The sequence below is a fragment of the Arctopsyche grandis genome, chromosome 6, assembly GCF_051622035.1.
Source record: "Arctopsyche grandis isolate Sample6627 chromosome 6, ASM5162203v2, whole genome shotgun sequence".
In the NCBI taxonomy this organism is placed as follows: Eukaryota; Metazoa; Arthropoda; class Insecta; order Trichoptera; family Hydropsychidae; genus Arctopsyche; species Arctopsyche grandis.
The window spans coordinates 13,829,274-13,845,397 of NC_135360.1; the positions used below are offsets into that span (position 1 = coordinate 13,829,274).

At 30.7% G+C, this 16,124-nt stretch overlaps 3 protein-coding genes across 4 annotated transcripts in view; 2 read left to right on the forward strand and 1 right to left on the reverse strand.

The window, feature by feature from the left end:
* Nucleotides 1-761: 761 nt before the first annotated feature.
* On the forward strand, nucleotides 762-6,665 carry su(w[a]) (suppressor of white-apricot). The gene is made up of 13 exons (XM_077432411.1): nucleotides 762-1,047; nucleotides 1,315-1,487; nucleotides 1,574-1,758; nucleotides 1,857-2,070; nucleotides 2,162-2,223; nucleotides 3,330-3,897; nucleotides 3,972-4,298; nucleotides 4,371-4,946; nucleotides 5,012-5,151; nucleotides 5,229-5,361; nucleotides 5,434-5,554; nucleotides 5,729-5,794; nucleotides 5,904-6,665. The coding sequence occupies exons 1-13, from the start codon at nucleotides 851-853 to the stop codon at nucleotides 6,223-6,225; spliced, it is 3,084 nt and encodes a 1,027-aa protein (XP_077288537.1). The 5' UTR covers nucleotides 762-850; the 3' UTR covers nucleotides 6,226-6,665.
* Nucleotides 6,666-9,213: 2,548 nt separating this feature from the next.
* On the forward strand, nucleotides 9,214-10,869 carry Miox (Myo-inositol oxygenase). Of its 2 annotated transcripts, none has more exons than XM_077432096.1 (7): nucleotides 9,214-9,365; nucleotides 9,462-9,630; nucleotides 9,709-9,917; nucleotides 9,982-10,118; nucleotides 10,193-10,327; nucleotides 10,430-10,525; nucleotides 10,599-10,869. In XM_077432096.1, exons 1-7 carry the CDS (start codon nucleotides 9,351-9,353, stop codon nucleotides 10,705-10,707), a joined length of 870 nt encoding a protein of 289 aa, XP_077288222.1. In that variant the 5' UTR covers nucleotides 9,214-9,350; the 3' UTR covers nucleotides 10,708-10,869. The 2 variants fall into 2 exon arrangements, with proteins under 2 accessions (XP_077288222.1, XP_077288221.1); XM_077432095.1 differs by having other exon boundaries at nucleotides 9,248-9,365; nucleotides 9,456-9,630.
* Nucleotides 10,870-11,272: 403 nt separating this feature from the next.
* The window catches only part of LOC143912745 (uncharacterized), a 29,272-nt gene continuing 24,420 nt past the window's right edge, over nucleotides 11,273-16,124 (reverse strand). Inside the window, exons 15-22 of the mRNA XM_077432094.1 lie at nucleotides 15,725-15,887; nucleotides 14,198-15,592; nucleotides 13,792-13,938; nucleotides 13,356-13,709; nucleotides 12,896-13,093; nucleotides 12,685-12,805; nucleotides 12,459-12,612; nucleotides 11,273-12,384 (exon numbers count right to left, since the gene is read on the reverse strand). Of these exons, the coding sequence (XP_077288220.1) occupies nucleotides 12,295-12,384; nucleotides 12,459-12,612; nucleotides 12,685-12,805; nucleotides 12,896-13,093; nucleotides 13,356-13,709; nucleotides 13,792-13,938; nucleotides 14,198-15,592; nucleotides 15,725-15,887 (2,622 nt within the window). The 3' untranslated portion in view covers nucleotides 11,273-12,294. The remainder of the gene's footprint in view (nucleotides 12,385-12,458; nucleotides 12,613-12,684; nucleotides 12,806-12,895; nucleotides 13,094-13,355; nucleotides 13,710-13,791; nucleotides 13,939-14,197; nucleotides 15,593-15,724; nucleotides 15,888-16,124) is intronic.

A 16,124-nucleotide genomic window follows, 5' to 3' on the forward strand; every position in this document is an offset into this window, starting at 1 on the left:
GCATACAGTTACATGTGTAACTATCTTAATACAATACATATTGCAATTCCTTATCAGTTCTTACAATATAATGAACTTTCACTGTAATTCGTTTATTTTATCGAGGTAAGCCAGTTATCAATAGAATTTAATTGATTTAATTAATCCACAAGAATAGTCCAAAATATGATTTTTCTATGTGGAATTTTATTTAATTCTCATATAAAGATAATTTAATATATTGTCCCTATTAATTCAATTCAGATTCTTTTAAATACGAGTGAATAATAATACGAGTTTTTAGCTCGAAATTTTACCGATTTAAAATTCAGGACACTTCTAATTAATCCTTTTAAACGAAAACAAAAAATAGTGTGGCCAGAACACTATCCCAATAAACATGTTTCAATAGAAAATATTCAATATAAAATAGTATTAACAGTGGGAAAAAATCCGTACTTTTGACTTTGGATTTGAACTGGACTATAGATTCCAATGTTCATTTTGAACAGGAAATTGACAGATTTTGAGACATCGACAGAACAACACCAAGATATAGAAAAATCGCGCGATTTAAAAAACACATATGTATATCTTCGAATCTCGAACCAATCAACTTTTTTTTATTACCAGATTCGTGTTCACTGGGCATAGATCTATAAGAAATGTCATATCTCGTCGTCGTTTGTCGAACAGTGTTATTAGCCAAAAATAGTGTTACTAAAAGAAGGGTTAAAGAAAAAAAAAAGAAACTTTGTTGGGTGGTGGCATGGTGGCTGGGTGGATGACAGCTGATGAATAAGTCGGTCATGGGCGTGCGCGGTGATAGTTGCGGCCGCTAGCTCGCGCGGTGTGTTGTTCGGCGCGCGGAATGCGGCGATGGGGCTCGGGGGGCGGAGGCTCCGGGAGCGGCGGGATCCTGCGCAAGGCGTCTCCGCCTCATCGTCCGCAGCTGCTGGTGTTCGGCTACTCTTGCAAATTGTTTCGCGACGACGAAAAAGCTCTCCACATCGAGTTGGGACGCCACCTTATACCTTGGATGGGAGACGACTCGCTCAAAATCGACAGGTTTCAACCAAATATTCTTAATCTAAATCATCTGAATATTTTACATACATATATAAGTTACAGGGAAAGTTCATTATATTGTAAGAACTGATAAGGAATTACAATATGTGGGCTTCTCATATTACTCTATCAAATATTTTTGAAATTGCATGATACTTCTATGGAAAATTGTAATGGTAGATAACACTATTTTTACTGTTGGAATTTTTTTGTGATTCCACGGAAAATTTTCGACGTGTTTGCTGAGAAAAAATAATTAATTTGCAGATATGATGCTCGAGGAGCGCTCGGTTCTAGAGAATTGGCCGCTGCTGAAGGGTGTAATAAATCATCCGGCTGGGATCGGCTCACCCCTGAAGAACAAAGAGCTGAACGTCTCTGTGACGAAGAGCGTTACAGAGCTTTATATTGTGATGAGGATGAGGAAGAAATGTATCGAGGCAATATGATCTATTTAATTATTTTATTTAAAATTTGTATTTGTTTTCAAAGGCCATATTGTATTCAACATTGTCTTTATTTTTAGAAGAGGAATTAAAAAGGATTCATATGTCAAACAGTGGTCGATATGGACAAGTAGAGTTTAACTACGATGTTAATGAATCCGAAATGTTGCAAAGTGAATCCAGGGATAAAGAAGAAGTAAAAGCTGAAGACGAAGAACCGTTTATTCCATCGCCAAATTTAGTAATCCCAGAAGGAATGGTTTTGGTAATTTTTGTTTTTCTTATTTTAACTTCAATAGTTGTCGAAATGTTTTTTTTTTCTTTTATGAAATACAATATGACATATTATCTTAATTGTTTTAGCCTGAAACTCAGAAACTGAATACTATTATTGAAAAAACAGCATCTTTCATTGCCAGCCATGGAACGCAAATGGAAATATTGCTTAAAGCCAAACAATCTGGAAATCCTCAATTCGATTTTTTGTCTATGGAATGTCCATTATATACCTATTACAACTTCATCGTGGCAGCCATCAAGGAGGGTCGATATAAGTTACAAGAAGAAGAGAAAGAAGGTAAAGCTCGTTGATTAACTGACTATGACATATGTATTACTACAAAATTGTTACGATTGTGTGTTTATGTTTTTAAAATTTGAATTTCTAGATAAAACTGAAGAAGATGACTACTACCTTCATCCGAGCCTGGCTCCGTTATCTGTTGAATCGGTAGGTGGTGAAACTCGTGCTGTATGATTTTATCATGCTTGACTGAACTTTTCAAATCTGTGATATTTTAAGACTTGTCTGTCGACATTGTGTTTTTCCCTTGTGATTCTATTATGTTTACACATATTTATGTATGAATTTAATGCTCAGATCGAATATTTTGGGACCATTCTAACGTCGTAATTCTTTGTACTCTTTTTAAGAATTGCTTTAATACAGTTAAAAAATTTAATGTTCCTAAATTATTAATGGTTTTTTGAATGTAACTATAAAATAAATAAAATATTCAAGTTCATTGACATTTTAGTATTGTTATTTCAATTTTTATTACTGATGTATTCTTCTTTTTTGCAGGTTTGGTTGTAATTTGGATATCTCTTCTCATGAAATCTTCGTTCATTGTCTCAACGTACAGTTTGAAAATTTTTGTTTTAACATTAGGGTAATTTGAATTAAATTGATAGAAAACAACCGACGTTCGCTCCACTCCTAGATTTTTTGTGGCGTCTTTAATTTCTTTTATTATTTAATTTAAAAAATTCTCTCACCGTCTTCGTCATCGTCCATCTTCAGTTCTTAAACCCCCCTCTGCTGGACAAAGGTCTTCCCATAATATTTCCATTCCCTTTTCCAAACGAATATCATCCTTTTAACTCAATACAAAATCACTCACTTAATCACACCAATCATTTAAATGGGGTTCTACCAAAAGTTGCCTTTGTCCAGCTGCCATCATTAAAAACAGCATTATCGCAATAGAAAATTAATTAAAATAGTCAAGATTTCTGGAGGACCCTGCGCATTACAACATTTTGGAAAACGTCTATGATGGCTTAGTTAAATATTTTAAATTTGAAATATTATACTTATAGCGGATATTTGACCTAGTTGCAAAACACATTTTTTTAAAAATCATTATTTGATAATAGTATTATTCACTTTGTATGCAAGAAACAACACGTTGAACTGTACAAGTGTTTCTTATTGCATTCTAAATTATAAATAATTAATGTAAATATTTATTTGAAATTTCTACACTTTTATACATTGCTTGCTTCTACATATGTGAAAAGAAATAACCATTTTTGTATTTCTTCCTCCTATAGGCACCGTCGATTCCTAGCATAACATACAAACCGTCTGCTGACTGCGCTTATTCCATGTTGGTGAATCAAATTAAAGGTACGAATGACAATAATGCACAGCCTAAGAATGAAACCGAAGAGAACAATTCTACACCGTCTGTTGATACAGAGCTTGCCCCGCCTGGAACAGAAACGATTCCTATTAATACTGAAAGATTAAATGCTGAGGTGCCCATGCACGTAGATTACACGAATATTCCACCAGAATTAGTGCAACTATATCCAATGCATGGTTATTATAACTACCCTTCAATGATGAGTCAAGCGGAAATCACCAAAGCTCCCGTGTTGTACAACAGAGAAGCTCAAGAAGAAAATCAAACCATCAATGATCAAAATGTATCGAATGCAAATGCTACATCCAACGTTAATACTCAAGAAAAAACAAGCACAACTAAAGATACGAAGTTCACCGAAGAATACGATTCCGGTACAAATTCCCCCAAAATTTCTTCAACAGTTTCGTCTGGATTGAAATTAACACATTATTATAATTCGGATAGTGAAAACGATAGCGATAATAGCACAGGTTGGAATTTTCTATTTTATTTATTTATTTATTAAAGCTTATTTAAAACTCAATATCATTTTTTAATGCTACAGGTAGTAGTAATACTCGAACATCTCAGTCGCAATTGATTGACATGCCTCCTTCTGATCAGCAAGTGATTATTGATAAAATGGCTTCATATGTTGCCAGAAATGGGAATGATTTTGAACAAATTGTTAAAATGAAAGGCGATCCACGATTTTCATTTCTTGATGCGTCCCATAAATATAACCCATACTATAAACATAAAAGGTCATTTTACGAAAGAATTAATAAACCTCAATATGCAAAAAACAATGATAACAGTATGTCGGAATACGACAAAGACATTGAAGATAGTTTAACTGATAAACAAGAGAATTTGGAAAAGAAGGTTATAGGTGAGTTCTTAACTATTTTATGTACATATGTAATTTTGTATAATTGTTGCTTATAATCAAAATTTTCAACAGCACCTGTTTCGTTTTCGATAAAGAAAATGAAAGAACCCGAACCTATATTGCCAAAACCTGCTTTACCTTATGAATCGACTTCCGAAGAAGAAACTGAAAATAACTCGTGTGATAATCAAGATTCTTCTACTATTACTTCTAATGAAAAAAATTTTACACCCGTTGACAAGCTTCAGCCAAAAGTAGATAAGCAACCAGAGATTGTCACTGAAAAAATTGAAATTAAGCCCGATACATATGAAGAACCTAAAGTTGAATTAGAACCGAAATATTTTAAACAAATTTATCAAATTCAGCCTATCAAAGAGCAAACATTTCCAACCACTGTTACTACTAATGTTAATGTAAATTTAGCATCATCAGTTAAACGAAAAGATAACGACAGAAAGGAATCTTCAAATAAATATAAGACATCTGAAAATGTAGATTATGACGAACATAATAGACGAAGAAAAAGAAAACGGTTAAGAGAAAATAGAAGTGAAATTGCTTCAGATGTCATTACGATCGACGAAGAGTTTGATTCGAAGACTAATTCAGAGTGTATAGATTTGACTGAAGAATGTAACGAAGATGGTACAGATTATTTTATTTATTTATTTTTTATATCAAATTTGTATTTAATTTATAATAATTTTCAGATTTATATTGTAACAAAGATAATATGAAAAGTAATAATATTCAATTGGAAAGGAAAAAGCGAGCTGCCGCCTTCTTGTCTTCTTTAAAAGCAGTCCCAGCTGCTCCCATAGAACATCATAACACTCTTGCTAGTGCGATGGTAAGGATAATTTATTTTTAATAAGAAAAATGTGTTACTTTTAATTTCTGAGAAACAAGTATTAATTTATTGTTTAGGTTAAAACCCTGCATTCACTTCAAAAAGATGAAAAACATAGTCCAAGAAGAAAACGAAGAAGAGAAAGTAGTTCAAGTAGAAAATCTAAAAAGAAAAAATCGGACAAAAGGCGATCAAGTGAAAGATATGAAGGTTGTTCTTTTTTTTTATCGTATAAATTTTATATGTATGTATGTAATTAATATTTTTCTATTTGAAAATTAGAATCAGAGAATGACCGTGGTGATGCATGGAAACAATCATCTAGAGAAATGAACAAATCCCATGCACATAGTCGAGATAGACATTCTAAAAAATCGAAACGGAAAAAATCTTCTAGAGACAGGTAAAACCCACAGTAAATTTTGGTACTCTTACAGGAGTATTGTTTACCCTTATTTTATTTTATTTTAGTAGCTTTATCAATCATGCTAGTGTTGTTAAAAGTAGTGTAGCCACAAAATAAATCAAACTTAAATTTCTTTATATAAAAATCATCACAATGTACTTACTGTTTTAGATCACCTGATTATTATAGGAGCAGATTACATAAAAAAGCAAAAACACCAAACAGAGATTTACAAAGGTTTTTATTATTATATAACAACCAATAGAATACAAGCCTCACAAAATTGGATAGCCTTGTTGTTATTATTTGTTTAAATTTCCATTAATTATATGTTGTTGTTTTTTAGACCTACTACTTTGAGAGAGTTGTCACTTGAAAAAATGGTCGATGAACAGATAAAATCAGCGGATTCCCTCAAGTCTGCCATTTCCCGTGAAAATGACCAACTGCTAGCGGCATCGTTGAAAGATCTTGTACGTGAAGCGAGGAAAGAAATGACGCCAATTCAACCTATCAAAATGGCCTTGGACATTTTTGCCAACGACCAATCCAATACTACATGTGCCTCCGATAACGATTGGGAAAAGGATAGTATCGATGATAGGAAGTACAAGTCAAAAAGTTCCAGCAGTTCTTCTGGTAGTTCAGAAGACTCGGCAGAAACTTAAAATCAGTTCAGTGTTGTAAAAAATGATGAATTATATTTTTTTATAAATATTTTGTCTAAATATGTATGTATTATAATAAAATATATTTAAGTTCATAGAAGAAAATGTGGCCAACAGAATAATATTTTTCATTCTGTCATTTTAATTCTGAATAGAAAAATGTATGCAAGTTATTTTTTTAGCAAATTACCTAGCTCAAATGAAATCAAAGATTGATTTTTTATTTTGCATATAACTTGGCATATGACTAAATAAATTTTTCTATTATATATTGTGCTTTGTTTTTATTTCATTTTAAATACATATGTAAATAGCATTGTTAACAAATTAAATTATTTATTTTAGATCTCGTCAATTATTTCATTATTTCGTTCTTTTGTTTGCATTTGAATATGTATCACGTTTAACAGTTGGCAGAAATATATAAGTATGTTAACAGCACGTGACTTCGTACTTTTCCACCGACCACACTGATAGACTTAGGCTTCGATAAACTTTATTGTCACCCATTGACATTATTAACCTTTCCGACTCGATGGAGACTTTTTAAAAATGCAGATTCCAACATGTTTTCATAGCGATTATATTTGATTGTGACATGTAAAAAATTATGATAGTAATTCACAAAAAGTGAGTAATTAAGATATCACTTAAAAAAAAAAAAAACATTATATTTCCAGTTATCACCGCCACAATTCGATATTTCATCCTACACAATGTGATAATTTCGCGGATATTGGACGCCTGTAACGTTAAGGATGTAGATTTGAAAAAACCATACGTAAACATTATCTATGTTTGATAATGGTAATTAAAATATATTTTTTACGATAGCATTTTTATTATATTATTTTAAGTACGCATGGACGACTACACATGTATGCGTAATCAAAACTAAATGTGAAATATATTGCGTAGTGTAGTTGTATTGAAAAAAAATTACGTCTACGTGTTATCGATATTTTCAAAATATGTTATTTAATTTTTCGAAGAATTGTTACATGCTGTTGAATTTGAAGGACGTAAGAAATGGAGCAGCTGATAACAAACCAACGCATCAATGAATAAAATTGTGCATATCGTAAAAGATGTTCTACCAGGGCTGTACATTTGTATAGTGGTTTGATTATAAATGAATAAGTATAGTCATAATTGGTTTGGGTGTAATACTTGCACTACAATCATTTACTGTATGTACATACATAAATAGTTTTCCTACATTTAAAATAATTATTTGTGACAAAAGTTCATCGATCTCGATTCTGCAATATTTCAGTCAACAATTAATTATTTTTTATGTATCTATTTCTTGATAACAATATATGGAAATTCGTAATCGACTACGAAACAAGGTGAAAAGTTTTTAACTTTTTATCAAACTTTAAATGATGTATGAAAAGAAAACACTGAAGAGATAATACTGTATGTAATTAAATTTCAGAACTATTTTTTCCTTACAAATTAAGAACATAAAAATATCTTTAATTTATTTATTTATTTATATACTATATACAGCCGCAAGGACCATTAAACCATAATAAAATAGATAAAATATTAATAAAAAACAAAGATTAATACAAGAATAGAAAAACATGAGTTTTAGAACAATGAAAATACGCGAAGTGAATAAATGAAATAACAATAAAATAAAATGCATTTAGCCTTTGTATTAATTTAATTTAAATTTTAAATTTAATGTTATTAAATTGATATTTTAGACAGTTTTCATTTAATGAAAAAAGAAATGGCCATTTATAAAGATGTTATTTTGAATTTATACATTCAGTGCTTTTTTAAAAAAAAAAAAGATTCTGGAAATCACTCAACAAACATAAAAAAATATATTCTTATATAATTTAATTGAAATTTAAAGCAATTTTACCTATGCCATGGAGCGTATAAAAAATTAAACATTTTTTTTAAAACAGTGCTACATTGCAAAAAAAAAACACTGCATATATTATCTCGGTCTCCGTGACGAGCCAGAATGTTAAATTACCGAAAACGCAAATATCGGAAGGCAAAGATCGAAAGATCAAAAAAATGGCCACTGACACGAAAGCCATGTGAAACGTAAAGGAGGTATGTAAAAAAAGGGTGCATGGTAAACGGTACATACTCACTTAATTTACGCGAGCAGGATACAACAGGAACAAGAGGAACAGGCTTTTCCTCCCGTATTAATGTGCGCGCGCAGAATACGGGAGGAAAAGCCTGTTCCTCTTGTTCCTGTTGTATCCTGCTCGCGCAAATTAAGTGAGTATGTACCGTTTAGCATGCACCCTTTTTTTTGATCTTTCGACTGAAGATCTTTGCCTTCCGATAAAAAAAAACTTATATATATCTTATTAATATGCGAAAAGTCTATCAGAACTATTAGAAAAATACCTATGTGTTGGTTGCTATTTTTACATACCTCCTTTACGTTTCACATGGCTTTCGTGTCAGTGGTCATTTTTCAAAATAATTTAATAAGAAAGTATGACATAACAGATGCGACTTCACATGGATATAAAGAATGCGTGGATCGAAAAATATATTAAGCATTGAATAAACAATAATATCAATATCGGTTAGTCCGACATCCCGAGAAGGGGCCCCTCGAGTAGTCCGGGCCCTGGAACTATACCTCGTCTCTCCCCTGTATATACAAAGTAATTCTTTTTTATTATTGGAAATAAAGGAATCTGCATGAAATATGAGAAGGGAGTGTATTAAAAAAGGATGAAAAAATAGAATATATGATATCTGTAAGTTTTCCTAATGCAAAGAGAATATATTTATTTGATTGTACATACATACATGCTGCATTTCATTTGATATGACAAAAAAATAATCGACATTTTTTTGCCTTTCATTTATGATAATTTTCAGTAAAAAGTCGCAAAAATAATCAGTTTTGATACCTCAAGTGATTTCCTTTGTTATGAAAAATACTATTATTGTTATTATTGTGTAGACTTGGATAGTGGTAGCATAAAATTTCACATACGTATTACTCCTACGTCAATGTGGAGACGTATTTAAATAATATAAATCATTTATGGACATCAGTCGTATTTCGTTTTTCGTTGTGAACACAACTTAATTCAATCTTTAATTCCGCTGTATAGTAAAATATAACTATGGCTCTTTTGGAAGTGTGTACATCGTTTTTATTTTTTTTTACTTATATTTATTTTCAAATAAATCTAAATGAACATATTAAATAAATATTAAAATTTTTAAAGCAACAGATTAACCTTGTGGATCCATCTCAACTTTTGAGACCAGAAGAGATTTATAATGGAAAACCAGTAAATGCATTTCGGGATTATAGCATCGATGATGACGATCCCATAAAATCCAGAGTGCAAAATACTTACAAACTCATGCACACTCACCAGACCGTAAATTTTGTAAATGGTAAAAAATCCTTCATAGTTATTCCAGAATATAATCCTAATCTGAAATAGTTTTATTTAAAATCAATAAATTCCTTAGAAAAAATGCAAAAATGGTTGAAATTTGATCACGCAAAATCTACCATAAAAGAAGCACTTTTAAAACTGAACGATTTAATAGACGAATCTGATCCAGACACTGATTTACCAAATATTGTGCACGCATTCCAAACTGCTGAAAAAATCCGTGCCGATCATCCAAATTTAGATTGGTTTCATCTAACCGGCTTGATCCACGATCTTGGAAAGGTAAGAACACTTCATTACACAAATTTACTGTGAAATAATTACTATATCATAAATGTTTGTGTAGCTTATGGCATTCTATAATGAGCCCCAATGGTGTGTAGTCGGTGATACTTTTGTCGTTGGATGTGATTGGGGTCCTTCAATAGTTTATCGAGAGACCAGTTTCAAGGATAACCCTGACGGCGCAGACAATAGATACAAGTAATAAATATATTTACTACACACATCTTCAGCTTGTAATTAGTTATTGTACCTAATGTTATTTGTGATTACAGTACAAAATATGGAATGTATAAACCTCATTGTGGGCTTGACAATGTGAATTTATCATGGGGTCATGATGAATATCTATATAGAGTTCTGAAGCACAATGGTACAAAATTGCCCGAAGCTGCATTGTGTATGATACGGTACATATATATATATAAATATTAACAATATATTACTTGAATAATACGAAATTAATATTATATGTACGTAGGTATATTAAGAAATAAAATTCATGTGTTTAGATACCATTCCTTTTACCCGTGGCATGCTGGAGGAGACTACAAACATTTAACTAACAAAATGGATGAAGAGAAGATGAAGTGGGTGCTAGAATTCAAGTAAGCTTTTCCACCATGTGAAACTTTATTAATTCAAATGTTTTTGGTTATATTTATTTAATTATGCTTTTAGTAAATACGACCTTTATACAAAGAGTGAAGACATACCAAATATTGAGACATTGTGGCCATATTATGAGAGCTTAATAGAAAAATATATGCCTGGAGTTTTAGAGTGGTGAATATATGACATAATTGTGTAAATAATACAAATAATCTAGTTTATAATCTATATAAATACCTTTATGCATAGTAAAATGTATATTTCTATATTGTGAATACATATAAATGTAATCTTCTTATTATTTAATAAATAATAAACAAAAGAAACGACATTCAAATTTATAGGAACTTTATTTTCCAAAAGTCATAATATATAAAAACCATTCTTGTCTTTCGCTGAAACAAATAATGTTAATAATATACGCAAGATAAAACTAATTTTTGAGAATTATTAAATATAACAAGACATTTATTTTCTTAATTTCACATTTTTACAAAGAACGAACAACTATAAAGTATTATAGAAGGTAACTTATTTATAAATTTCATCCGACAATTACAGTATTTATAATTTTACTATTTTTTGTTCGCCAGCTCAAAGTCCCAAGTGTTTTTTGAAATTCACATGAAAAATATATAATTCAAATATATTATTAAAACTACCCGTATAGTTATGAAGTGAAATTACTTTATTTGTATATGTTTTAAAACATTTTGTTAAAAAATAAGTAACAATTTGCGTTTAAATAGAAAAGTCAGTTATAATTCTTCAAACAGTTATGTAAATAAGAAACGACTTACAGCTATGGATATATAATATATGTAAAGATATATAAATATAATTAAAATGTTTGTATCCAACGAAAAATGGCACCATTATAGCAGTTTTATACACAATGTACAATTTAATACAAAATTGCAAAACAATATATGTATATGCATTTTATAAAGAAGACTTATACATACACGATACATATGTATGTATTATATATATTTTTAATTGGAATTCAAAACATAGATTTACAGAATTGAAAATTAAGTATCACAGATCAACTTTATTATATATAATATAAATTAAGAGTTAAATTGCTAGTCAAATCAAATGCATTTCAGAATTGGTACTAATTAAATGAAAAAAAAAAACAGAAAACTTTGTATGTAATGAAGTGTAAATATACATACTTGAATAAAATAAATAATTTTAACGTCACAACACATGTGTAAATATGAAATTGAAATTAAATTTTCAGTCATTAAATATACACAATTATTCTAGATGGAGAAATATAATATAAGCCACTTGATAATCACTTATTATGTACATACAATTCCATATTGTAAACTATGAATGCGATTATATATTTTTTCATGAATATGCTACTAATATAAAAATATCAAAATGACTTACTGTGATATATATAAAAAAGGATTATTTTACACATACATACATACATTAACGTCATCAATTAAAAGCAAAAACATGTACATCGATATATTGTCAAGCTATAGTTGGACGATTCAATTTGGAATAAATCTGACTAAAGATAACATCAATTTCAATTCCTCAATATAATAATATTTTAAAAGTGGCAGAAAATTTATAAATAATAATAATAATCACAATTTCTTGACTATGTACCTATTTAAAAATAATAATATTATTCTTACAAAAGCATAATATGTATTAAAGAAAATAAAATATATATTTTTTATTTGATACACAGGTCAAAGAATTTTATACGATAATTTTTCAAACTGTAATTTTTTTATGTTTCGAAATGTTTGTAAATAGCAGTTACATACGCCATTACTTGTTGCCAATCAGGTCTCTCCATCTGAGTCATATCTTGAATATTCTATAATAACAAAAAATAAAACTCAATCACAATAATATTATATATACATATATATGTTCTTGATGTAAACATACAAGTGTTGTGGGAATTCCTACACTCTCGGCAGCCGCAAAAGCTGTTGAAAAATTGTGTTTCTTATCAGATGCCGGTAGTGAATCATATGGCACCAACGATGGTAAATATGTATGAAGTAAGGCACACAATGCCAAACCATCATTCCAAGATGAACTAAAATTGGATACAAAATTAAATACAAACTTCATTCGCCTAAAAAAAAAATAATAATAAAAATGCGCCAACCTGAAATTGGTGATATCGATATTTCGATAACCAACAGTCTTATTTTGACACCACTTCAGTAAAGCATTTCTTTTAGATCCCCCATTCTTCACCAGTCCATTTAATGGATCTTTCCTCTCACCTAAAAATAGTATAAAAATATGTTAATTCGTTGATATTGTTGATCGAATCTCTCAACAGTAGGATTTAAAATGTTATCAGCGAAACTAACTAAGGTCACCATAGCTATTCCTCCGAACAAAAGTTTCCAAAGCTTTATTATTCTGCAATAGAGAGTGAACGCTGGACGTTTGATCGTCTGTCATATTTGTCGTAGAAGGCATTTTACTACCGGTAATAGCGCTCATCGACTTCACGCGCGGCTCCGACATGTGATTCTGGCCGTTGGTGAAGTCTTGTTTTATTTGGTCTTCGAAATGGTGCATAAACGCATGCAAAATTGAGGCAGTGCAGGAAGGAGAAAAAAATTGACATCATTAATTACATATAGTACAATTGAAATAATGCAAACGTTTGTTCATTGTGAAGAAAAAGGGAACAGGTTACATATTTGTACACATAACCTTTCAACAATAGAAGTGGTTTATTCACATTTGCAGTAAGCATGAAAAGTTTTAACACATTTCATGTGCTGTGAGATATTAAATTAAATTTTAGTTATATGTGCATACCGTTGAGCAAACTTCGATGATTCCTAGCTAACGAAGGTGGTTTTCCAATTGGAGATGTATTATTATATCCGTTGTTTGTTACAGGAGGTGTTGTCGCCAACGATGCCGAGTTTCCATTATTCATAGGACTACCAGTCGGAAATTCCATAGGGGAAACTTGTTCTCTAAGAGGACTACCGGAATATGCGTTCGGCTGGGAATCAAAGTTTTCTCCTGATATTAGACTGCTAAAGCTGGACGTCGACGATGTAAGAGAACCGCCCAAACCAGCTCCGGCCTTCGCTTGTTTTGCCACATTTTCAAGACTTTCAATCAAAGACTTGACACTCATTCCTGGACGATTATTGGCACTAGCTAAAAATGTACATATATTACTTAATGATGAAATGTATTGAATTTATTTATAGTTTGGTTGGTAAATACATCAAAATTGAACCTTTGTTTCTCCTCTGAACAGACTGAGCCGATGCCATAATGTCTTGTAATGATGCGCTCGTTAACAATGCAGGAGGTGTAGATGGAGCAACGTTACTTTCTTCTACGCTTGCAGATCGTGGAATACTGGGTAATATTGTGTTTGAAACTGTAACCAATTGATATTAAAAAATTAACAAAGCTACATGACACTTTAATACACAAAACAAGAAGACATGATAACATAAAAGCGCACAATCAAATACATTTACAAATATTATATAGACATATATTTAAAATACGAACAGCCAAACTCAAACAGGAAAGCAGTGAGTTTTAACATATAATAAACATCCCAGACGACAATAACGAATATAGCGTGTAGACGTAGACAAACATTTCATTTATTTTTGAAATATTTCACTTACAATCACTGTCTACTTCTTCCATCTTTGTATTAGATATCACGAAATTTGATTTATCGAAAAATTCAATATTTTCCACATGTATTTTTTCAATTGTAACGTGATTTTGTACCATTATAAAATCATCGTCTCGCATAGGTTCAACGATTTCGGTCGATACTGAATCAGTGAAAGAATAATTTACTGGCAATAATTTGTTTGATACTTCGGAAGAATTGTTTTCAGTGTTTGAATTTTTCAAATTCAATCTTTTAGATGTAGTAACACTTTTTGGTGGACGCCTGAGACCCTTGGAAATGTCTTCAGATGAATCATAAACAACTGTATGCGAGTTATGAAGCTCATTTAGCACAAACGGACGTCTCGATCTGGGAGTCACTGATAAATTACTAACATCTGAATTTTTCATTTCAATATTGGCATAAGTTGCGTGATCGTCAAACAAATAGGTTGGTACGCTAAGTCTTTGTTTAGCTTTAGGTTTAGATTTTATTTGCCTGTCGTTTAATATATGTGAAGTGACAAGGTTTCGTCTTGGGGTTGGTTTAGGCGCTTTGCTATTGACATTTTTCATGAAATATTCTGATGTATTCGTATCAATCATTTCATCAGAAATCAATGAAGGTTCAGAATTAGAATGATAGAAATAACTTTCAGACATCAAAGCAGATGGTTTCATTGCAGGTTTACTAAGTATATTATCTTCGCTTTCATAAGTTGTGTTATTCCATGAAATTCCATCATTTAAAAAGCTATCCATACTAGTTGATATTGCACATCTCTTTTGATCAGAATCACTATTCAAACTCTCAAAACTTGATGATATTTGTCTTTCTAAATTGGATCTATGATCAGATAGATCAACCGCAACAATAGCAGACGGTTTTACTGGTAAAAGATCGGAGGCTGGGTTAACAATTGTATTTGTAGAAAACTCAATCTGTTCATTATTTTCATTTGAAAAATAATTTGGAGTATTTTCTGTTTGATCACCTTGTTCGTAAACATCAGTGACATATGTACGTGAATCATCTTCTTCTGCATTATTTACAATGCCAGAATTCAATCCTTCGGATTCGTGATAAGAATTATTATGACCAAATTCAAAATTTTGATAAGGATTTATGACGTTTAAAACTGTATTATTATCGTAAGCATTTGTTGTCTTTCCATTAAAATTAGATGATTCATCTTCACGTTTATTATTTTTATCTTCATAGTTCTTAGATATTGTGGCAATTTCAGATAAATATTTTTTCTTTATATCTGACACATCATCATCAGACTTAGTTGATAAATTGAATTCACCTAGTTGAATCAGATCATCATTTATTACATATATCGGATCAAAATTAGAATTGACAGTTTCGTCTGATATACCATTACAAGAAGTTTCACCTATATAAAAGACAACGCAAGATGTATTTAGTAAAACAAATAAATGTAATTATAATTAATACTCATCTATAAATAACAAACAAATAAAGTTTTTAGTATTTGTGGTTTCAGAATGAAATAATATCAAATTACCTTTTTGATGTTCCAGTTGAGTTTCCAAGGATCTGATTCTGTCACGGTAAGCACGATTTTCTTGAACGAGCTTTTCTAAATCATGTTGTGTTTCAGTCTTGAAATCATTAGCCACACGAACAGTCATCAACAAATCCGACTGAAATTGCTTCCATTCGATTGCCTGTGAATGAAAATTGAGATGTGAAAATGGGGTGAAATTAAATAATGTTAGTTCCCAGCACCATACAAAAATAGCTTAATTGTTTACTATAAAACTGTTCTTACTTCAATGGACTATGACACACTGACACCTTACAGGAAAATATTATCAATATTATATAGAAGCTTCCTTTGTGGTTGGTAATTAGTCATCGAATATATTAGTCATCAATGTCAAATAATGCAATTGGTAAATATT

Coding starts and splice junctions, on each gene's coding strand:
- Miox (XM_077432095.1), top strand. Junction 9,631..9,708: donor GACCGTAAATTTTGTAAATG/GTAAAAAATCCT, acceptor TAAATTCCTTAG/AAAAAATGCAAAAATGGTTG. Junction 9,918..9,981: donor TGATCCACGATCTTGGAAAG/GTAAGAACACTT, acceptor ATGTTTGTGTAG/CTTATGGCATTCTATAATGA.